This window comes from Nycticebus coucang, chromosome 13 (genome assembly GCF_027406575.1).
Source record: "Nycticebus coucang isolate mNycCou1 chromosome 13, mNycCou1.pri, whole genome shotgun sequence".
Taxonomy (NCBI): Eukaryota; Metazoa; Chordata; class Mammalia; order Primates; family Lorisidae; genus Nycticebus; species Nycticebus coucang.
In genome coordinates this window covers 75259032-75285060 of record NC_069792.1, presented here as the reverse complement: position 1 = coordinate 75285060, position 26029 = coordinate 75259032, and the positions used below count along the sequence as shown (strand labels likewise).

The 26029-nt window shown below is 34.6% G+C and overlaps 1 protein-coding gene across 3 annotated transcripts in view; it reads left to right on the top strand.

Moving 5' to 3' along the window:
* The window catches only part of CSMD3 (CUB and Sushi multiple domains 3), a 1164849-nt gene that overhangs the window by 231756 nt on the left and 907064 nt on the right, over positions 1-26029 (top strand). For all 3 annotated transcript variants that reach the window (XM_053559351.1, XM_053559349.1, XM_053559348.1), the window contains exon 4: positions 18002-18196. In XM_053559351.1, the coding sequence (XP_053415326.1) occupies positions 18002-18196 (195 nt within the window). The remainder of the gene's footprint in view (positions 1-18001; positions 18197-26029) is intronic.

The following is a 26029-nucleotide window of genomic DNA, read 5'->3' as shown; positions in this document are numbered from 1 at the left end:
CTTGAAAAGTATTTGATCATAATGGATCCTTGGAGTGGGAGAATGGGCAGTGTCATGGGAAATAGTTCTCAGTAAAGAGTATTCCTTAATAAGAAAAACATAAATAAAAAGAAAACAATAGCTCAAAAACTTGTAAAAATTTAAAGAAAATAGGGAGTATATAAGCAGAAGAAAACTTCCAAAATGAACAAACAAAAAAGCTAAGGTTATTGTTCTCTGAAACAATTGAGCATGACACTATAGGAAAGAATAAGAAAATACTCTTAGAAATTAAAAAAATACTTATGTATATATATCATACATACATGCAATAGGAGAGTTTACTAGGTTTATACCCCAAAGACCAAAAGTCACAATATAACAAAAACATCTTTACCAGAATGTTTATTGCAGCCCAATTCATAATCGCTAAGTCATGGAAGAAGCCCAAGTGTCCATCGACCCATGAATGGACTAGCAAATTGTGGTACATGTATACCATGGAATATTATGCAGCCTTAAAGAAAGATGGAGACTTTACCCCTTTCATGTTTACATGGATGGAGCTGGAACATATTCTTCTTAGCAAAGTATCTCAGGAATGGAATAAAAAGTATCCTATGTACTCAGCTCTGCTATGAAGCTAAATTATAGCTTTCACATGAATGCTATAACCCAACGATAGCACAAGACTATGGGGAAAGGGCCAAGGAAGGGGAAGGGAGGTGGAAGGTTTTGGTGGAGGTAGGGTAATGGATGGGGCCACATCTACCGTGCATCTTAGAATGGGTAGAGGTGAAACTTACTAAATGCAGAATACAAATGCCTACATACAGTAACTAAGAATATGCCATGAAGGCTATGTTGAACAGTTTGATGAGAATGTTTCAGATTGTATATGAAACCCGCACATTGTACCCCTTGATTGCACTAATGTACACAGCTATGATTTAACAATTAAAAAAAAAAAGGTGAAGTTGAAGAAAATTTCCATAAAGGAGAGAAAGAGACAGAGATAAAGGAAATGGGAATAAAGTGGTAACAGTAGCAGGAGTGAGTAAGGAACCAGTCCCTTTAAATAAATAGGCATTTTACAATGGGAAAATGGGTAAAATTTGGGAGAGAAATCAAGCAAAAAATCAAAAATATTTTTAAAGCGTAGGACATGAGTTTCCATATTGGAAAAGGGCAAACAAATACCTGAACAATTGGTAAAACTAAGTTTGTCACAAAATCGTGAATGCTATGAAGATATAAAGATTTTTAGCAAGAGAAATAGAATAAAATTAAAAACTCAAATTCAAAGCCACAAAATTCAGAATGGCTTTGGTTTTCAAAACATCAACACTGGCACAAAGCCTTGCCTTCTGAAGCCGAACATAAACATTTTTCATATTGGAGCGCTGTACCCATCCAAACTATGGTGGAGCTTAAGTGTAGAAGGGCATTATTTATCTCTTTAATACCCTTTTTCAGAAATATCATGATGTTTCCCTATAACAGGGGAAGGAACATTACAGAATATAGAAAAGGAAAGATCTATCTGAGAAGAAAGTTTAATAGAATATCAAAAATAATTTTTGTTAGCAAGAACATCGTAAACATCAACTTGTAGATGGAGACGATTAAAACACTGTGAAAAAATTTTTTTTTTCAGGGAGGTGAACTTAAACGTGTGATGCATATAAAAATATATTGAGAGGAGATTTAAAAAATTGGCAGTTTGAGGTTGAGTTTTTACTCAACATAAAATAAATGAAATATAAAAGATAAGAAATCATTAATTCCAGAGAAAAGAGAAACTTCTGCAGAAAATTAAAGACATCATAGCAATGCATCCCTGTGCTACAAATAGCACGTGACATAGTTACAAATTTAATGCTGAATATTTCCACCTGGATTTTGAGAAGCGTCTGACTGGTGGAGGGGGACAGTTTGAGGGAAGGATAAAAGAGAGTTTAAGTTTTTCTTTTCCATTGTAAGAAGCCAACTTAGATGCAACATAATCAGGAAATTGCTATAGAAACATACATTTTAAGAGACAGAATAGCCATCAAATAAATGAGTAAAAATCTGTTTACATGGCATCAAAATCTGACATTTTCTGGACTGATTTTAATTCTCTGATTTTGTTTTATCCCAGTTGCCCCCAAGTCAGTCCACTCCTGAAATGGACTGTTATTATTCTAGGAACACTCCATGCATTCTACACTTCAAAGTCTTTGAACTTGCAGTTCCCTTTTCCTGAAGGGCTTTAAAAATTTTTCCATTCTCATTTCTTGCCTTAAATTTCTATTGAACACTTATTATCCTCTAATCATACACTCAATGCTATATTCATTATCTTATTCATTATCTGGGTTCCCTCTCCATCACTTGCTCACATGTTGAACTCACAAGCTCCATAGGAAAGGGGCATATATTGTTTAGTATATCCAGTGCCTAGAACAAAGTGTGAGATTCAATAGGTGCCAAATAAACAAGTGACCATAAGATAAAATCAAACAGATTTATGAATAAAAAATAAATTCACAACATATAATTAAAAACAATTTATAAATGTTTATAACGACTAAATAAAGGAACAAATATCATTCTAAAGACTAAAATAGAAATAGAATGCACATGAATTTCTTATATTTTAATGAAATATATTTATTGAACTGAATACTATCCTAGAACATATATTATCCCAGAAAATAAAACACGAATGAGAAAAAGAGGTAGAATAATCTTCGTATAAGTTCATAAGACTTGCTCTAAATTTTCAGCATGAAAAGCTAGGGAAGAAGAGTTCTAAGATCTGAGCTGCTTTCATATCTGACATTTCTTGCAAGATTCCATTTCATTAATAGTTGTATTATGTAGAACTCTGTTACTGTCATTCAGAAACAGTTTGGAGATATATGTCATTAAAGAGTTTGCATGGATAAATAAGCATATTATTAATAATCAATGGCAATTAGCACACAATACAATTCCTCTTAAATTTCATTATATGCTTGATTAAGAGTGTTTGGGTACTTAATCAAAATGAGAAGGTCCAATGATACTTAAAATCCTCACTTATATTCCTATTAACAATCCTAATAACACCAGTACTCACTCAATCCGTGCAAGGTTCCTATTAATTTTAATCAGAAGTATACTTGCTCACTGAAAAAGTTTGAAATGCAATTGGATAGGTCACAACAGGGAAAACTGTCTGCATTCTGACAGTATAGAAAGAGGGAAGATTCTAGTGTGAGGAATTGAACAGAGAGATAATTGTCATAATTGGTTTCAATTAGTTTTTCACAGCTTTGGTGAAGCAATTCTTATTGTACTATATCATGAGCTATACCCAGGAACAAAGCTAGTTAGCATGATTAGTAGATGTCAATGCTTAAAAAGGTAAAATACATTCTAAATTCTAAGATCTCAGTGAAGATAATGAACTGAATAACAATGTAAATGCTTCGTTGAGAAACCTTTGCCATTGCTCAATGTGATATGGTGTGAATAGAATTAAATCAGGCACATTCAATAAACTCAAGACTCATAAATACATATTCCTGAGTAAAATGAGTTCATGCACAAATGGCCATCTTTTCAATATGAAACAAGTGAACATTAGAACATTAGAATAACAGTGATAAGAAGAAACTCTCAACATAGTTAAAATCGTAGTGAGTTCCTACTAATTTGCTTAAGCAATGCAAATAAATCTTGGTAAGGAGCATGGTATGAAAAAAGAAAATAAAGTATCATAGCCTCACTGGCCACAGAGGGGTAGTAAATAGCAGAGGTAGGATTCAAAGCCAGGTTTATTTGATTTCTTTAATGGAGTTTTTACAACTGTGTTTCATTGTTTAATGATAAGAGCAACTGAAAGAAAGAAAACCAAGTGAAACAAGCCCCTTTATTTGTTTTAGTTTTCCTCCACCCTTTAGAGCTGCCCCTACAGGGAGGAAGGGTCAAGCATTTCTCTGGATGTCAAGCCCACAGCAATAGTATTCCTTGCCATTCAGAACATTCTCAGGCTGCGGTTTCCGCTTCCCCATTACTGCTCCTATGAGGATAATTGTCTTGTACTTCACATCAATAAAGAATTCAGATTCTTTTTTCCTCAAGGGAATTGAATTTCCAAAAAGCTTTGAAATAATTTGGAATTGCTCATAATTTTCTATTTGCCCAATTCTTCTTGGAGTTAAGCTAATTCTTTAACCACATAAATATCGAGAATTTAGTATGTCTGAGTTGAAGAAATTTCAGTTTAAAAGATGCACATCAAAGCATAATATCTGACTTGATTATGGTCACAGGTAAATTGAACAGGCAGAGGATTTACAAATTGTAATTTAGAGAACAATATAGAATTTAAAAAAGGAAGAAAAACAGTAATTGGTGACAAAATCGTATGTTTGAACACACATTTGAATAAGTGATCAATGAATATAAGAGAAAATAAAAACTTGCGGTTCCAGTGTGAAAGTGATCACCACGGACTAAAGAGTTTGAGAAATCTTATGGAGAAGGTTGGGATTTGTTTAGATCTTGAAGGATAGAAAGATCCGTATAGGTAAAAAAAAAACAAGGGAAGGCATTTAAATGGTGTAAGTGAACTTCTGAAGCAAGAATACATATAACATATTGGTGAGGCAGGGACTATTCGACTAGAACCTGTGAATAGGCAAGCATGGGGCAGACTTTGGAGAAATATAAAGGGTTAGTGTGAGGTTGCCCACTAGTTAGATATGAGCAGGGTGGGTGGTAGGTGCTATTGTAGACTAGCTTGGGTCAGGTGGGCTTGAGTTGTTATGAGAACGGGGCTAATAGAGACCTTGCAGGTGGTTTGTTTAGGGAGCTGGTTATTTGGGGGAATTGACCAATGCCCCTGAGACTTTCTAACGTGAACACACAAATGTAGTCATATTGACTTCGGTCGTGGTGGGAACAGACTGATTATGACACTAGAGAGGGAGGGTCTCAGGAAAGAACAAATGTGTCAAGGGAGTCTCCAAGGACTGATCAATCAGAAAGAGACAGAAAAATCACAAAGTAAAGATATTGTCAAAGCCTCGACAGAGTGTCTTTGGAGCATGCACACAGTTGAGGTAGCAGTGTCCCTAGTAAAAATCATACCCACCAGCACCATGGCGCTTTACAAATATTATGGCAAGCCTTGGAAATTACCTTACAAGTATATAAAAAGAGAGGGTTCCCAATTCCAGGCCATCTCCACCCTTTTCCAAGTAAAACCATGAATATCTCCCCCCACACACACTTAACATAAAATTAGGGAGTCAGCATAAAAGCAGAGTTCTTGTTAATCTTAAGGTCTTCTCCACTCCCGGGACCCATTCCTTCATTGGAAAGTGCTATGCTTTAATCTTTAATAAAACTTTGGCAATTTGCCTTTTTACACCTGCTTATTCCGTTCATCCATTCTGTTGACTCAGTACCTGTAGCCTTACTTGGGTGCTGGGAATCAAATGACAGCTGCTCCCTCCACACCTAACGGTGAGATTATGGAGATTTTGATCATTAAGTGGGAAATCAGATTTTCTTTTGAAAGCGGAGTTGGAAGAATTGGGTAAGGTGTTTTAAAAATAAGCTATAAACTAAAATAGGATGAAGGAGAGAAACTGAATCTTAGGCAGTGCGATTAAGTTGCATCACTCTCCATTTCATTTTCTCTTAAAAAGTTAGAAAACAAAAAAACAAAACAGATCTACATTTCCGATGCTCTTTTGTAGGGTATGTGAGTTAAGTTCCATCAAAGGTGTCCAACTATACAACAATGAAACATGAAATTTAGGCACACACAATTTTCCCGCAGATTCTGGCTATCAATTTCATTATTAGTATTACAATTGTATGGCAATTTCCAGTAATTTCCAGCTTTCTGTAGGTTAAACCACAGTGATCATCTTTGTTGCCTTTTACTGTGACTCCCTGATCTTTGGAATGCAATGTGGAAGTGAGAGAAAATTACCCCGCCATCCCCAGAAGTTTCACTGAAAGATCTACTGACAATAAGGCAGATTAATAAGAAAGAGAGATTTATCTATGGTGATCACGGGAAGAATCACAGAGTGATTACCCAGTATCTCAGCAGGGGCTAGAAATGCATACACCTTCATTTTAGAGGGGAGAGGGAGATGAGGAATATAGAGAATTCTGCTTAGGAGTAATAAATGGTTACTAGGGAAAACTAATAGATACTTTGGAGAACAAATGGGGTGGGTAATAGGTTGCGTTGTAAATAAATTTTCTCACTGGAAATTAAATTAATCTGAGAGAGAGGTACTATATTTTAAACAATTTGTTTTCTTGATCTTTTTTCCTGTAATATATTGGGATAACAAGGAGAGGAAGGGAAATCAAATATTCTTTTTGAGGGGTCTATCTGGGTTGAGGAAGATAGAGGGAAAATCCCTTCCAAGGCCCTGATTTCTAAGAACCTTTAATTTAAAATACTTTCTATGCCAAGGTCTTATATCTTGGGGTGAAATTTTCTTTTATTTTTATATACACATAGATCATGAATACATTCATGCTTTTATACAATTTGGAATGGTTACTGCTTCAGTAATTTCAGGTGTTTTTCCTCAATCTCTGTCCACTGTTCAGAGATTGGTAGGAAAGCAGCGGTAACTACTGGTAAACTGAATTCTAATGGTGGCCTCAAGGTAGCCGTCCCATTATTGGTTGAATTCTTTACTAGTCAAAAGTTCAGATTAGAACCTACTCCTAGAACCTATATTAAATACTTTTTTAAGCGTTCTTTTTTCTTCTGTCAGTGGTGAAATATTTGTACTAGAAGTAATGTGTTAAAATAAAAATATAAAACATGTTTCACTGTTTCATGGTCAGAAGTAGCACCAAGAAAACCAATATTATGAGTTTGACAGCTAGTGACTTTTGTGTATTATGGCAAGTGGCTGGTGAAGTAATTGCTTGTGACAGTGTGAAAGGCAAACCATTGAGGCTCTAGGTCAAAAGGATGAGGTTAAAAAGAGCATGTGAAGGTGTGGTACCAGTCCCTGGTTTGAAACCAATTGGTCAAAAGTTCTTGGCATCCAAATTTGCATCTGGTGCCTGGTGGCATAGGTAAGGCTTGGGAACTAAGCCCTCAAATTGTGAGATCTGATGCTGTCTCCAGTTAAACAGTGTCAGAATAGAATAGGAAGACACCCAGTTACTGTCCACCGCAAAATTGCTTGCTTGCTTGGTGGAGGGAAGAACCCCATGCATACATTTGATCGCTTACATTTTCTGTATCTATTGTGGTTAGAGTGGTGTGAGAGCAGAGGAAGAACACATTTAGAGTTGCTTTTGTTTTTTAAGCCCACACACACATCCAATTCCCCTGATTTGATTAATACATATTGTACTTAGGCATCAAAATATTGCACATACTCCAAAAACATATATGATTACTAAGCACCAATAAAAAAAATTAAGAATAAAACAGAGAAGAACTCAAGCATAAATCAGTCATTTTCAAAGAGAGATTAAAGGAAGTAGGGTTTAAAATTCTGAGGAATTATGGGTCGGAAAAGCTAACTGCTTCTGTATAGCAGGGGTTAAAAAGATTTACCAGAATCTTCTATTAAGTTTCTTAGTCTAAGGATAGAGAAGGTCTGATTGCTGCCCAGAACTATTGTTTTAGTTCACCTCAAGGTAGTCCCCTGGAAAAAAAGGAGGAAAGGCGTGGCTAGAACAAATTGGGGCTGGAGGAGTGTCTTCACTGGCGCGACAAAATACCACCCCCCCACCCTGGAAAACAACAAAAAAAAACAATTCCAAATAAATTTGTGGACACAGTTATTAGCCAAATAAAACTCAGTGTTGTCAATCCCTAAGGCAATATTCAAGCACCTAACTTACATTAGCTGATGTAGCTATCAGCACTGCTCTATCCCAAAGATAATTTACTCTCTAGCACCACATGGCAGGGGACGACAGAGACACAGGACAGAGGGGCACCTCCTAGAGAACAGGACTGAGGTCTTCCAGGACAGAAAGCTCTTCATTATGCCTGTCCCATAGGATCCATTCATTTCCCTGACCATTGACCATGAAATATTCCTCTTTCTTTGCTTGGGGTATTTTTTGTGACCATACATTTTCCTACTCCATCTATTTCCTCTGATCCATAAGGATCTATAGCTGGCCTTGATGATAAAACAAAAATAAAAACAAAGCAAAACTTCTCTGCCATCTCCCAGAAAACTTAGAATGTAAGTGTATGTAGCTGTGAGACAGGATTTTCAGGAGTGAAGAGAAGGAGAGACGGTTTCTTTGGCCCAGCATCCCCTCATTCAATCCCCAGTAGCCTAGAATTTGACATTTCACCTACCTGGCTTTACCTTGCAGATAGAGGTAATACCCTAGGGGTTGACAGACAAATGGACACAAAAGCTATAAAGATATGTCGGGGCCAGATTGTAAAAAAGCCTGGTAAACGTTGTTGATTACGTTAGATTTTAGTCCACAACAAGATGGAAAAAAGACTTCAGTCTCTAATGACCTGAGGGCCCTGTCCAGTCTTTCCTAGCTTAGACCAATTAGAGAGTCACATGCAAAGAAATAACTGCTGTCTTATTTGTGCCAATCCCTTAAGAATTTTTGTTTGTTTTGTTTTTGTTATTGGAAGCAATATCAGCAGCAGCAGCAGCAACAGTTCAGCACTGACCCTAAAATAGTAATTCCAAGTGTCTCCAAAGTGCAACCCTAATATTCTTTCCTGCAATGTCATTCTGAGTTTCCTCATGGGTATGGTGCTCTACTCAAACCAGCCTGTTCTGTGCATTGCCCTTGACCAGATCTTGCACACTCCTCTCTGATTCATTTGACTCTTCCTTTGGCTCCTCTCCAACTAGAATCTTATCTCTTTGCATACAGAAATCTTTCTTTTGTGTGAGTAGAACCTTTGTAAGTTCTGCTGGTCAACAAACTGGTCAATATACAGAGATGGTTGACATAAGCAATTAAGCCTACTACACTGATATGCACCTGTGGTGTATGTTCAGTCTATGAAAATTAGGTCAGTTTATGAAGATGGTCAATGTAGGGATGGTCAATGTAGTAATAGTAAAAATTTTTTAAGTTTTCAGCTCATGGAATCAACTTTATCTTTTAATTTCTAGAAGATCATTACTATGTAAGTCTCATCTTTCTGAGTTAGAAGTTTCAAGAAGACGGGAATGGTATCGTAATTTTATAGCCCTTTGACATTTATGCCTAAGGTTTTGATAATTATTTGATGATGGATTAATTGCTAAAATACAATGGTATTTCCCAGTCAACATATTTGATGAATATATAATCAGTAAACTATCCATGATCAACTTAACACATCTTTTCACAGAATTAAATTACTTTTATAGAAAAGTTTTAATACAATACTTAAATTTGTACCACAAATTCTGTGACTAGGAGAGAAGCATCTATTCATATTTTTCTTTTGTACTGAATCAAGCTATCAAATTCTACCCCATACCAGATACAACATTAGTCTATGTTCAGGAACTTTAAAGTGAGTATGGCTGCTAAGATGCTTCTTTTCTGTATTTCTATTTTTTGTTTTGACAATTTTCTGGCAGCTATAAGAATATAGTTAGTTTCCACAAGAATATGGGGAAAGGGCCAAGGGAGGGGAAGGGAGGGGGGAGGTTAGGGCCACACCCACGGTGCATCTTAGAATAGGTACAGGCGAAACTTAACTAAATGCAGAATACAAATGTCTACGTACAATAATTAAGAAAATGCCATGAAGGCTACGTTGAACAGTTTGATGAGAATATTTCAGATTGTATATGAAACCAGAACATTGTACCCCTTGATTGCACTAATATACACAGCTATAATTTAACAATAAAATAAAAAAGAATATAGTTAGTTACTAATATTCTTAATCTTTTTTTTTAATCTTTCTTGACCTTTTCACTCAACCATCTCAATACATTTGTAGCTAATTTACGAAACAAAAAATATTGTATTTTTTCATAAGCTCATTTTAGGTATTAAAGTTTATTTTACCAAAACGGGCACAGATATTTGAACTTGAAAAACAACACTAATCACCCCTTATTTACAGATAAAAATAAGTAACAGCTCATCCTTGTATGCTGTGTAGTGCACTTTCTACCTTGTATTAGAGTATTCATCTTATTCTGACTCCTACATGCTTCTCTGTAGTGCCAGTGGGTCATATCTGTACCCAAAATATCAAAACATAATGTTATTCCCCAAATAGCATAAATGTTTACGTGTTTTGTTTTACACTCACTCTTCCACCACTTCATACTTCCTTCCCTTGGAAATATATCCAGCCTAGGCTACCTCAAGATTTATTTTGAGAATAAAAAAACTTATGACAACAGACTTTTCTCCTACCGCCTGAAATACATTTCAATCAATGTTTATTTCCCCTGCTAAATCCATCTAGTAATCTATTTCCCTCCAGGCAGCCTGGCTGAGAAAGTACTGTTTTGCTCTCATTTCTTTTCCAGCAGTCAATAATTTATTCCCTTTTAATTAATATAAAGTAATAATAGCAAATAATGGGCATTTGTTCTTTTGGTTGTGATAGTAGTCCTTTCTGAAATTTCAGGATGACTTTTGAAATGGTGAAAGTTGCCTCATGTTTTCTCATCTGTAGTATCCCAAGGAGGTCTGTGGCATCACTAGCAGCTTAGGAATTATGCTCATAGAGAGGAAATGACTTATAGAAGTGAATGCATTTTCATAGAGAAACAGAATTGAAAGGCATAACTATGTAATTTGACCCATACACGATTACATGCTGCTAATACAATCTAGTGTCTATTATGACCAAGTTCAATTTACAATATACCTAGCCCTCTGTTACACACCGCAGGTTCCACACTGTAATTTTCTGTCTAAGCATTTACTTTTATAAGCTCTGCACGATGATCAACTTTCATATCTTTCTATTAAACATATAATTTGATTTACCCAATTCTTTTCTTGCTTGTCAGCAACACAGTATACTAAATTTTTGATAAATAAAGATGAATTCAAGCCTCCTCTTCTCCAAATGCTTACAGTCTGGTCAGGAAGCAAGTGTGTGACGAAGTACATTTCACTCCCTTCTGTGTACTGAAAGAAAAGTTCATGAGGAAATGAAAGATGTGACAAGCAATTCAAAATACTCACAAAACATTTTCTTCAGCTAAAGGCCCAAGTGAGTTCTCAAACTACACCCTCTATGTCCCATGTGAATAAAATTATTCATAATTGTAATGAAGAATATGTTCAACCATTAAAAAGGTTTGAAAATGTATTAGTTAGTTAAGTGCTTTGCAGTCTCAGGGCAAGAGGTGCTACGTACTAGGTGCAAAACATTTCCCCTCAGCTCCGTGTTACACTGTCCTAAATTATTTTTAACCATCTGGGAAATAAAACCCTGAGATTAATTTTCTGTAAGAAGTACAAACAACTTGATCTTACTTCCCTTACTAGATATAATTTTTCAATGTTTTAAAGCATTGTTAATTGATCTCAGCAGGATTATGCTTCATCTATTTGACTGAATAATTATGCAATTCTGTAGTTGTGATAGCTGTTATTCTTTTTTATTTTTTTTATTCTTCATTCCAATTTTCAAGGTCAGGTTTATTTGTCTGATAATTTGCTAAACATTTGTCTTTTCCAACTACCTATGTACTCCCCCAAATTGAGGATTTGTTTTTTAGAGCTGTGATTGTTTTAATATGTTTATTAGTATAAGTCACTTTTTGTTTTCTAAAATGCTTGATAAGAGTGATATTTTAATTTTTCCAAGGAAATCGTGCCAAAAATCTCTTTTTTCCATAGTCCTTTACATGTATTGTCTTTCAAAATTTAAGCTGCATTTTAATCTTTTTTTCTTCTTTTTTAAAATCAGCTGGATTTCTTTTTTTAGGTAGCAGGTCATCAAAGATACCTTCTGGTATACACTTTGCTTAGGATGTGCTTGATATATGATTTTAACAGGTGAAATATGAATGAACAATGACACAGAAATATTTTGTGAATTTGGTTATATAATTTTTCTACCAAAAGTTAAGGTTAGACATTGAATTTCCTCTAAGACTTAAAAAAGAGTAATTGAAATGTATCCTTGACTGAATTCCTATTTTTTTATTAATTTTAAAGACATCGAGAATGATCCAACATACTTAATTAGCCTTAATGAAGATTTGGTACATACGACCTTTCCTCTAGTAGATCATAACATTATCACACCTACTTTTGATGATTCAAATGCAAAATTGATTATAATAATTATAAAGTTGCAAGTTATTGAGATAACAGAATATAAATGGCTTATAGATACTGTTTTTTGTAATCATATCAAATTTTTACAAAGTTGGTATTCACATATTAAAATAATATGCATTCATCATTTTGACTACAATTATTTTTTAAAATTTAACTTTGATGATTTTTTGAATATAGATTTTTCCCATTGAAGATTAAATCAGTGTTAAATTAGCAAACCCATACACTGTATATTACGTGTGCTTGTGAAAAATCTCTGTTCCATGTACATTTAGAATGAATTTCAATTATTTACTAATAAATAATTCTGAAGAGCTTATTGCACCCTACTACCAAATATTTAATGATGGTTATAGTCCCCCTTTATATCCACGAGTCTATTAAAAGTATATATAGTCACTACACAAACCTATCTATGATCAGTCCTTTTGGAATATATTTAGTTTCCACCCCAACACATCCATAAGACCTGTCTTCACAATATTGTCAAACCTAATAACTACTATAGTACTTGGATCCTTATGCTTTTCTGTTTTGAATATACTAGTTTAATAGTTCTTTAAAAAAAAAAATCAAGCTAATTTCTTACCCTACCTCAGATCACAATTTAAGCCTTACTTTACAGGGAAGTCCTTTTCCAGACCTCCTTTATTCAAGACTAATTAAGTTTTCTCCATTATATGCTTTTATTATAACTTAAATGTTCCCTTTATACTATTTGACACATTATAGTTAATATTCTGTAATCACAAGCCCAAGAGCTGGAGGTTGCTGTGAGCTGTGATGCCATAGCACTCTACCGAGGGCAACAAAGTGAGACTCTGTATCTAAAAAAATAAATAAATAAAATATTCTGTAATCACTTACTTATTATTTGTGGTCACCACCAAGTTATATATCTGTGAATGCAGGATCGTTTGTCTCTTCTGCAAGATTTTGTGCCCAGAGCATTGCTGAGGATAGATTCTTAAAAAACACTTGTGGAATACATATCTTCTTTTCCTAATTAGCATTATATTATTGCGAAGTGATCTAAGGCATTTAAGTTAGGAAATCTAGGCATGAACCACATATCTACTATTTATTAGTTATTTAATCTACCCAAGACTCAGATTCCTTTTCTGTACAATAGGGGAAATGAGGTATGATATTAAGTATTTGTTGAGATAAAAAAGGAAAAATGGATGCCTAATGTCTATTGAATAGCCTAGGATTCAAGGCTGATACTCAACAATGAAGGTCACTTTCTCAAATTGTAAACTCAGAAAGTGAGAGAGGTGATATTGTGCTAATTGTTACACATCACAGAGCAATGTTAATGGTAACCCTTACAAGCTTCTGATGGTTAAAGTATTGTGTCCTTTATCATGTAATTTATTTTACATCTTCATTTAACTGACATAGTACAGTGTCCCTAAACTCTACCTTAAATAACACAATGAGATTTTTAAAAATTTATCTTGAATATTGTCTAAGGAATTATATTGATGTGTAAATAATTTATCCTTTATACACTAGAATAGTTTGTATTGCCAAAACACTTTCATATTTGCTGATAATTTCAATACCTGTGAGAAGAGAGGTTAAACAAAATATACTCTTTCCATCCAAAAACAGATGAACTTTAAATTGACTAAATCATCTGTTATGGCTAAAGCAATATACTTAACATATAGGGCCTCTGACATCTTCAGAGACATGTTTTCAGTGAAAAATCTTCAGACTTGTTTTCCCATGACCTTCTCAATTTAACAAGACTGTCAACTCTAAATATTTGTTTTACTTCCAAGTGTGATCCTATGACATTGATTCCAAGATGAGAACTCAAAAGGCTGTAGCACAGAATAATTATTTTAAATTTATTTTTGCATTTCTAAAAATTCATTCTGTGCTTAGCCAACAATCAGGTAAAAATGATTTAAAAGTTTTAAAGTATTACCTCTCCCACTCCAATCTTATTTTAATTCCTGGATTATCGGATATCAGATGACAATTAATCCAGTTCTATATTTGTTTTATTTGACTCACTTTAACTTTTTAATCAATGTATCAATGTCATCTATTGGTGAAAGGAGATAAATGAGAGGCGAAACAACTCTGTTTTTAGATGTAATTATTTGCTTCAGACAGACAGTGAGGTAACAAGTACAATATGACTATTTTGCATGTGCCTCTGATGAATTACACAAAAATTTTTCATTTTATTATTTAAATCTCTATTTTCCTTCAGAATGATTTCACATTTTTAAGCAAAATCACTACCTTTTATAAACATTTAAATCTATATTAATGATCAGTTTATATTTTACTTATTGAACATGGTTGAGTGCGGGGAACGGGATGTGAGGTGGCATGAACCCTCACAATCTGGGGGAGCATTCAGGGAACGACCCCCACAAGCCACATCTCCTCCTAGATTAACATTCTTTTCACCTGCCAGTGTACTTTCCTTATCACAGCTTTTCCTCCTTAAAGTAAATCCTTACCCCAGGTGTTAAGATTTACCTTGTTAAAGATACTTTATAAGTAAAGCTACTTCCCCCCTTCAGGGCTGGCTGGCTGCGGACAGACAGACCTCCCGACCCTGTCCTATCTCTATTGTCATGAGTATTTTATTTCCTTCATGTCCCTCTTCTTCACTTCCCATGGTTTCCACTCTGGTTATTTATCCTTCCTCATGCTGGTTTGCGAGGAGGACAAGGTATGTTTTAAAATCATATTCTTTGAGTTTTACCTTCAAATGACCTAAATTGTTATCAGTATATAGATGAAATATAATTGAGCCACAGGCAGAAGATTAGATAAGAATCAATCAATCCAATGGCTCAGTGCCCATAGCTTTGTGGTTAGGGCGCCGGACACATGCTCCCAGGCTGGCGGGTTCAAGCCCTGCCCAGGCCTGCTAAACAACAATGACAACTACAACAAAAAATAGCCGGGTGTTGAGGCAGGAGCCTGTAGTCCCAGCTACTTGGGATGCTGAGGCAAGAGAATCGCGTAAGCCCAAGAGTTCAAGTTCGCCACAGCACTTTAACAAGGGCAATGTAGTGAGACTGTCTCCAAAAAAAAAAAGGAATTAATCCAATGTTATTATTCATTCATTGTTATACCTGACAGGTTTTCCATTTTTGCTTTAGCTATTTTGTTCTGGGTAATCTTTATTTGTTCATTTAAAACAAAGTAAATTTTGAATAAAACTGATCATATTTAGAGACTTCTTTTCATCCTCATGTTTTCCCTCAAATTACTGCTTCCTGTGGAATAATTTGGAAAGTACTTTTCTCCTGGATATATAACTGTATGATAATTGAAGTCCTGACCTTAATTATTTTTTGGAGGGTAGAAAGGAAAGTAGTAGATTGATTCTAAGGCCAAGGCTATAGTTTCATTACAAGTGTTTCCTTTGTTATTACTATATTCAGGGAATTGAGTTCTTATTCACTTTACCAAAACTTATTAACCTCGCTATTTCTTGCAGCAAATATATATTAATTTTTCAAAAATTAGGTATTTCATAAGACTACTTTTCTTTTTTTTTTTTTTTTTGTGGTTTTTGGCCAGGGCTGGGTTTGAACCCGCCACCTCCAGCATATGGGACCAGCGCTCTACTCCTTGAGCCACAGGCACCGCCCCATAAGACTACTTTTCAAAGCATTTCTTTAAAACTAGTTCAAAATTCACAAACAATAAATTTGTATTGTTTTACTTAAAAAGCATAGTCAGCGGGCGGCGCCTGTGGCTCAGTGAGTAGGTCGTCGGCCCCATATGCCGAGGGTGGCGGGTTCAAACCCAGCCCCGGCCAAACTGCAACAAAAAAATAGCCGGGCGTTGTGGCGGGCGCCTGTAGTCCCAGCTACTCGGGAGGCTGAGGCAAGAGAATCGCGTAAGCCCAAAAGTTAGAGGTTGCTGTGAGCTGTGTGACGCCACGGCACTCTACCCGAGGGCGGTACAGTGAGACTCTGTCTCTACAAAAAAAAAAAAAAAAAAAAAAAAAGCATAGTCAGCTTATGTCTTACAGAAATAATAGAGTGAAATATTTAGAAATATACCTTAATTATTGTCATTTAAAATACTTTACAAATTTTTACAAATATTTTACAAATAGGGATGTTCTGTCCTCATTACATTTTTCCTCTATGAAGCCACCTCATATTTTAAATTAATCTGTAATATTTTTTCTTGTATTAGAAAGTTTATACAGCAAAACTAATGTAAATTTAGAAAGAAATTCCAAAAATTACTGTAATCAAATTATAGAAAAAGATGATTTCATCTCTGTATACAATTCTTATGCATAAGTGCCCCTTGTTTTTGAAGATCTGAAGCTAAATGTACATTATGATACATTTTGTATATTTTGACATTTTTTACTTAATATTGGTGGTATTTAACATTGCAGTGGTTTTAAGAGAATAATATTGTATGTAGCTTATTAAGTGCACAAATCCTATAAATATCAAGGCAAAATGGGAACATATTTTATTTTTGCACTGTAGATTCTTTTAAGATATTGTTTTGTAAAAACAGTAGTTCTATACATATAATTAGCTTACCTTAATATCACTACTTAGGTAACCACAGTAAAATTATCAAAACTAGGAAATTAACAGTTTTACATATTAATTAAACTGTAGACCTTATTCATTTTGGAATACTTTTTGTGTCATTAATGTATTACTGTTTGTGTTTTTATTGATTACTATTTGTAAGTGCAGTATAACATAATAGTAATAGAAAATTTAGAAAAAATATGAGGAAAATAATTTATTCTTAATCTCTTTTTTTTTTTTTTTCATAGACCATTTGACACATTTTTATCACAGTGGTTACCATAGCCTTTCTGGCGTTATCTCAGTTACTGTGCCAAAACCTTTACATTCTTAATCTCTTTATTCTGTAAATTCTGCTGTTGATATGTATTTTTTCATTTAAAGTAAAATGAGCTCTTTTTCCAAATTGAACTTTTGGGGTTTGAACCTGCCAGCCCCAGTGTATGTGGCTGGTACCGTAACCACTGATCTATGGGTGCTGAACCCAAATTGAATATTATTATATAAAATCCCTTATTTTCGTATGCTTATTTACCTTTATATATCAACTAATTGAATAACTGGGTAATAGGTAAAATACTCTGATGTATCAATCATTTTCTAGATATTTTCATAATGTCCTAATTAAAATGTCACAACTGTAGTGCTTAGGTTATTTTTATAATTCTTATTAAAGATTCAAAATTAATAATAAATAATTACAGCTGATCTCTCTAACCTAAAAAATGCCTCCATTTCTGCTGCTCTATATTTTTTTCATTTGAATGACAAAGTTTCCACACTAAATGAGTATTTTACTAGATGAATGCTTGAGGTTTAAGGTTAAGCAGAAACATTAAAGTGCTGGAGATCATATAAATGAAAATGATTATGCTTGTTACTATGTTTTTAGAATGTAACTTTGAAGAAGCCACATAGGAAATATTAAACTCAGTTTTATTATCTGTATGATATGAGTGATATTAACTTCAAAGCTTACTATGAAACTAACATAAAATACCTATAATTAAGTTTTCTAGCACAAATAACAGTAAAATTGAATTTCTTTCTCTTATTTCACTGTTACATGGATTGAAGTGAGTGTATTTTTGCGATTCTTTCCCAAAGAAATAAGGATATCTGCATCTACATATAATTTTATGATTCCCAAAGAGTAAAACATGTATCAAAATAACTGTAAATTCTCTTTTTCATAGAATTGCAGAGCAGCTCTTGTGGAAACCCAGGGGTTCCACCCAAAGGTGTATTATACGGTACAAGGTTCGACGTTGGGGACAAGATCCACTACAGCTGTGTCACTGGATACATACTTGACGGCCACCCTCAACTCACCTGCATAGCCAATTCAGTTAATACAGCTTCATGGGATTTTCCAGTTCCTATTTGTAGAGGTAAGATTATATATATATATGTTTTGTACTGTTTGAATATTTGTTGGAAACAATGAAAACATTTAAAAAATGAGTTCTCATATATATATAAATACATATGTATACAATACACACACATGAATATATATGATCTATGACAATACGGGAAAATAATAAATACTTGCAAACATATGCTAAGGTTATTTGGGAAATGAAGCCGTGTTCTACAGGTATCTATATGCATACATGGTATGTTTATATACACTCATATTCATATAAGAAAACACCTGCAGTTTATGATGTTTAGAAATATAATTAGGCTTTTGAAATCATTATTTTGTTTTTATTGAGAAATAAGGACAATAATTAACTTTGTAAAAGCTTTCTGATAGAAGACAGCATAGAAATTTGTGAAATTAATGCTATATTATTTATTATAAATACTATAAAGACTATTTTGTATTCTTGGGACCATAAATAATATCATAATATGGGAAAAGTTTGAGGTACAGAGGCTAGAAAATTGAACAGATTCAACATTAGCTAAATACATAGATGGATCTTTTCTACAGAAATTCTGCAGACCAACATTGTTATTCCTCTGGGCGTCTTTTATAACAAACAAAAGATAAATGAGATACAACACAATTCATTTATCTTTTGATGCATGTTTCTCCAATTCATCTATGAAGGGGATGTGGGAGATTCCAACTTCCTATCTATAAGATTGTCTAGCTTCTTCCCAAACATGTGGCTGCTAAGACCTGAGGTTGAAACTAAGGACATCAAACCCAGCCTCTTATCCCAGCATTACCAGTCACCATATGAGTTACCCCAGGCATATTATTAGTTCAACAACTGGAATTTCATTTATCTCATTTTACAATTGAATGAGAAAATAAAAAAAGCACCCGTTCCATTTGTTGTGAGGATAAGATAAGGTAGCCCGTACCCAGCACTCCGTGTTCGCATCCTTTCAGTTAGATTCCTTTGCTGCTGGTGCTTCTACTGTCACTGCTACTACGGCTCCCGCAGCGCTGCTGCTGCTGAGGTTGCAGGACTGCTGCTATCAGCTATCATTTATTTGAACACTAAATGTGCTAGGACATTTATAAAAGTATTACTTGTAAATTTCACAGTAATAGGAAACTAAAGCTCAGCTATTTAATTGCTCAAGGTTACTCAACTATTAAACATCAAGAAAAATGAAGAGGCTGAAGTTTCTCTGCCACAGTTTCAGAGATGGTAATTAAGGAAAAACAACAACAACAACAACAAAAACTCTTGTGTCAGAAATGATGAGTGTTCATTACTATTACTACTCACAGCGGGACCAGGAGACAGAGTTTCAGGATTTGTGCCTGTTTCAGAAACCCTAATTCTCATAGAATGACATGACCAGGGTGAGATTCCTGGATATGTACTAAGTGTTATTAAAAAAAGAAACAACCAAACAACAACAACAAAAGGAGCCATTAGCCTAGGAACCCGAACTCTACAATGGGCAGGAATCATGCCTATAGTTTTTTTTTTTTTTTCTGTAAGAACAACTATCTCTGTCTCCCAAGGTAGTAAGTAAACTTGTCCTTCACTTGGGTGGAAGACACTATTATTCCAGGATATTATCTTTTCTTTTCCTTTCGAAGGAGTAGGGAGGATATTGCCTCCCTCTGTTTCCCAGACTGGGGTGCAGTGGCACCATCATAGCACATTGCAACTCCACCTCCTGGGCTCAGGCAATATTCTTGCCAGTATCTAGGAATACAGTGCATGCCCTGATAAATCTTTATTTTTGTTTATTTGTTTTTGTTCTTACTTTTTGGAGAAATTAGGTCATGCTATGCTGCCTAGTCTGATCTCAAACTCTCGTCCTCAAGCAATCCTCCTGTCTCAGCCTCCCAAAGCACTGGGATTATAGAAATGAACCACTGCACCCAGCCTAAGCTATCTTCTATATAAATATCTTTGAAAAGACATGTGGTACACAGATAGAAGGACAGTTGTAACCTCCACTCAAGATGTGCACGAGTGTGACACGAGTGATGAAGAAATGTCTCCCAAGAATAAATGTGATATAGTAGGGAAGCCAGGTTGAAAACGTCCTCCTGATTCCAACACCCCAGCTTGTTACCATTTTGACACTTTATCAAAATAACTTGCATCTCTCCTTAAGAAGTGTTTCTATAAAGAGAAGCGCAATATTGTATATAAATCAGCCAGAAGACAGTCATTTTTACATGAAGTTCCCTAAGTTACAAAGACTTGTTAAAATTGTTAAAACCAAGAATTTTAAAAGGACTTGATATGCTTACAACCAAGAAGCATTCTGAAGGGATTGCAATGAGATATTCCTCTACGCCATGTGAAAATTAATCTCTGTTGTGGGCCTCCTTTTCCTGCTCAATTCAAATGATAACCTTTGGAATCAGAAAGGCCTTATTCTAAATACTGGTTCTTTCCATTACTAACTGGAGCTTTTTAGCAAAAATGGAATGATTTCAGAAACTATTTCTTTAGCCAGAGGAATAGGCAGAAATACAAAAATCACAACACTGTTAGAGGTTAATGTCAGGTACAACCTGAGTAATCGCTCTGTCAGTTCTGTCACCCCCTGCTCCTCAGTACCTCTTACCATCCTCTCCCTTAAGTAAGGATATACGACCAAGAAAGACTAATTTGAAACGGATAATACCTAGTATTCTTCTATCCAAATGGAATCCTAAAACAGACATTCTATGGTTCTTTTGCTATTGCTGTTTTTGTTTCAAGGTTAAACCTTACTTCCCTACTCCTCCCAAGTCCCTACAGTCTTATTTTCTTCAACTTCCACTCTAAACTTTGATTTTTTTTTTAATCTATCAAAGAAAATGATACCCGCTCTTTTTGGAAAATGCTGCCTGCCCACCTTGCCGTCTGCCAAGCTCGTGTATTTTGTGTGTTTTTTTTTCCTCCTCATCCATAATTAGTAATAATGAATAAATTCACTCATTCTAATGTATTTATAAGGGCCTTCTCTGTACAAAGTATTATTCATGTGTGGAGGATCGAAAGATTGATTAAGAAATAATTTTTTCCTTTGAGAACCTGTGGTCCACTGTGGCAGGTCATATTGTGATCAAGTACTTACACGCACAGAAAAACAAACCTCACATGTTCTCACTCAATATGTGGTAGCTAAATATTAAAAATAATGTATGATAATTGCTTTAATTGCAGAATATGTAGAGTATGCTAGGAATCTTGAGAGGTATTAATCTATCTCATTGAGTGGAAGGAAGTTTATCTAGGGACAATGCTTTAAGAAAAGATTTCACAGAGGATTGCTAAAAATATAAATGATGTGGAGCAAGAACATTTTGAATGAGGCAATAATTCATGTAGAAAGTACAAATTTTCCTTTCCTCGCTCAAAAGTAGTTCTCGTGTGTTACTAATATTCACTGGCTAAGGGTAGAGTATAAGTCATACTTCACAGAGCACATGATCTAATTTTCTAAGGTGCAATTTATCTCCTACTAACCAATTCTTCATTAAATCTTAAAGAATGGAAGACTCGTGTGTTTTCAACGTGTGCAGTTGTCATTTAGTTCAAAAGAAAAGGTGGGAGGCTGCTCAGTCCGTGCCTTCCCTCCTCTGCTTTTGGCCACTCGATGCCACACTGAGTCTTTAATTTATAACTTTGCAGGGGGCTGATAACTTTGTAATGATCTGCTTATTGCTTCCCCCTGAGTTTACAAAGAGTTTTTCCTTGATGAAAGCTTTGCTTTTAGAGAGTTCTTTTGATGCTTCCTAACCATCATAGTTTAATTTAAAAACAGAAAGAATGCCACATCAATCTAAAGGGTATAGTGTACGAGTTTTTGTGTTGGTTCAAAAGCAGGATGAATTTTATCAGCACCATCTGCCAGTGTCTGTAGAAAACAACGAGGTGCTGGGACAAGAAATATAAAGAGTATAGCGTAATTCCTATGCTTTGAGACTGGAATGAAAATATCTGGAGTGTATGTGTCACCTGCAGCCTCTCCTTTGACAGATATTTTTATGACATTTTTTTCCTACTGACCTTTGAGAAGGACCTCAGAGTCCTTCTTAACCCAATGCTCACAACACTCCCTATTAATTAGGAGCTGTTGGCAGATGAGGTGAAACGGGTATGCTATTCCTATTAAACATTCAAACATTCACATTTATTATTCTATATTCAGAATGGCATCCTGACATACATACCTCATGGAAAGCTAATATAAATGTTAGTAAAAGAGAAACATAAATATATAGTGTTACACACAAACCTGAGTCCACCAAAAAAAAAAAAACACAAAAAACAAACAGTTTGATGGAAGACAAAACATAGTTAAGTGTTAAGGAGTGAGTTAGTCATAGAAAATTTAAGGTAGTATTGGGATGTATAAATTTTAGATTTAGAAATTTTAACAGGGGGTTTATGCTGTCTTGATGATTTGAGTTACAGACAAAATTAAAGATCCTGAAATTCATATAAGGGTTCAGTGAAAGCACAGATCAATGAAGGGATGTAATGCTGTAAAATGTTGGCAGAGTTTACTTTGGTGTGACGGGTAAGATCCTTTTGGGAGAAGGCTCGGATGGTAGTGATGTAGATGTCATATAGTAAATTGGTGCTCTGTGACCTAAACCAAATATTTGACAGTAAAGATAAGAAAAGGGCTAATGAGAGCGCTGTTGGCTTTGACGAAGCAAAATAAATCTTTCAAGTTTTCCTCTTGGATGTCAGCCTGCCTTCCATCTACCACAATGTGGCAGAGAAAACACCTGATGGAAAAAGAAGAGCAGCTTGCTCTGTCACCACATAATACTCCTCTCGCGCTACAGATTTTGATCAACAATTTTCTGGATCAAGCTGTAATACTAAAACACAAAACTGGGCTGAGCAATAAAAGACAATAGCTGAGAAAGGGGAAATCAGACCAACACTATTTAGGCATGTTTTGCTTTGATTTGCCCTGTCATTTGATACAGAGATCTAGTCTTTTAATGTGAACAGTTACTTTTGATACTGAGAAAAATATTTGGTGCATGCCTTTTAAAGAACAACAAGTTAACATGAATTGTTTGGTAAAGGATTTATTTTGTCACCTCAAAGCCAACAAAACCCCAGCGATGACAGTCTAAAAGGAAAAAATCACAAATCTCACAGGTCATTTATTTCTTCTTCATTACTCCCTGGAAAATGCAACCTATTCAATCACCGGTCAGAACAATACTCCATCACACTCTCCTGTGTGCCCTGATCTTGTTTTGAAAAGTACATAATTGTACCAAATGATGAAAACGTCTTGACTAGATTGTTTTGTGGCATCCAGCAAGGTGGCCCAAAGGGCACATGATTACTCTCGAAGGGTTCAAGATCTAGGAGTCGATTGATCTCCTACCCCACACGTTACCCAAGCATGTTGTTTCTTACATCCAAAATTGAGTATTTTTATTTACCAAAGACAATTGCGAAGGTTAAAGGGATTAGATTAAGTGATAGAATATTTTGAAATATTTATATAACACTTAGAACATGGAAGGTGCTCAAAACTTGCTAATTGGTTTTAAATATATTAAAAAAAAATAAAAATCATGTAAAGTAATAGCTATCACCTTTGTTATATATGTATTTAAAATACCCAGGACTCCTATCAACAGTTAAACATGTGTCTGGAGCTCTGATGTAGTGGAGAATTGAAAAAAAAAGTAGATAGTAAAGGACTCTTGAAAGAGAAGACTCTGGACCAACAGCATCCTTGGTTCACTGCACATCTCTCCTATTGAACATATATGGAAACTTAAACTAGATACTTAATTTTTCAGACCCCAGTTTCCTCTGTGTATAATTTGGCCTACTTTTCTTACTTTATAGTATTATAGTATTAAAGTCCTACTTTTTAGTATTAAGTTCAGAATTATATTAGTTAATGTATCTAAAATAGTCTGTAACATTCAACAAGTGGTAATTATTGCTTTATTTCTATCATAGTCATGATCCTAACAAGATAAACATGCTAATATTTATCTGTAAAGATGTATTTTTGATTACCATAATAGCATAGAGATATGAGGTATTTGAAAACTGATAACATCAGTAAATTATATATATATTAATTACTTATCAGTAAATACATATATAATTCATTTACTGATGCTATCAGAACCAGTACAGATATAGGTTCTGGGACTATACAGGTAGTGAAAATAATTTTCCTCATAGTTCTAAGGATTAAGGAGAACTTTAAGCCCCACATTAACCTAATAAATTAAGTTGGATTCAGCAAGTAATATACAATCTTAATAAAAATATATTTCCCATGGGTGACAGCATTTTTGAGTTACCATCTTCTGGAAGTTCTCAAATTTGAAACTGTGTTGAATAATAGAGCCAATAGATTAAGAACTCACTAAACCCAAGCCACATCCCTCAGTGTAATGATGATGAAACACCTCCAGGCCCTGTGAAACTCCTCGTCTATGTTTTACATATGGGAGCTATGTATTTGAAAGATGATCTAATTGGTGGCCATCTGTGTTACTGCCCAAATGTGTGTTCCCCAATTTCATGTAAAATGATAGAATGATGCTCTTGTCTCAGCAACATGCACTGCCCTTCCATGTTTTTCTTATGGTTAGAGAAGAAAATCAAAGTCTCCTGCTCTTACCCTGGAGTCACCCTGTGCTCTGCTGCAGTGTCACTCAGCAATATCCCTAACACTCAACTCCCACAGTATTTTTCTCATTTTGCATTTAGGAGTTGTATCTTCCTCCTTTCAGAAATTTATCTACTTTCTCCTTTCAGAAAGTTACAATGGATCATTATTTCCATCATGTATATAATAACTAAAACATTTTTGTTGGTTTACTCTATCATTAAAAGTTGCATATTCTTCCATCCATCATTCTTATTTTCAACTAATCCATTTTCTTTGACAATAAAGAGACTATCTGCATATTTTTCAGTATTTTGTAAGAACACACTGTATATTTGTATGTTTCATTTTTCTTTAATCTAATAATTTTAATTTTTGTCTTTGTAATTCCTAGAAAAATGATGATAAAATATATTCTGAAAATTAAGTCAAAAGCCCATCTCTTTTCAAGACAACTAAGTCTTAATTGTTTATGCCAATTCTGTATAGCATTGAACCATGTGTTTTTATGAAGACTTTTTTATTGGGAATTTTTTGTCTAATTGTTTTGATGAAGAATTTAAAGATAAATTTTCTAAATGCAATCTACATGTTGTTAAGAAAATGTTTATGTTTTTGAGGAAGCTACAACAAATATTTTAATTATTTTTCCAAAAATTAACGCAGAACTTTATAAAGAAATATTCATTTTTAACACAAATATGCATATCTCGCCCTGCACAAAAAAAGAGAATTCTATTATTCTGATGGCCGCAAAGCCTTCATATGATTATGTGGACACATGATTTAAGGGGGAAATTGATGGCGTATGGTTAGCCAAAAATATATTGACAGCATCAGAATCCCCTGTGGTGAAATAGACTGTTCAATGCATGATAAGAACCTTGAAAAGCAATCATCTACCTTCCTGCTAGGATATAAACTCAGTGAACCACAGCAATGGCCATCTGGTATTCTGTTGCTTTTTGTAAAGACACTATTTAAGGATGAAGCAAAATAATTTAGGATAAGTGAATGGAAGGAAGAGAATAGTAGCCACCAAAGACCTTAGGTAATGCCATGTGACACATTTTAGGATACTAACACTGTAAAAAGCTCTTTGTGTTTTGTGCTAAGAAGTCACGGTAATATAAATATTTACACGAGTCACTTGGGAAAGACATTGTCCATTTTTGTTCAGGGCTCTTTCC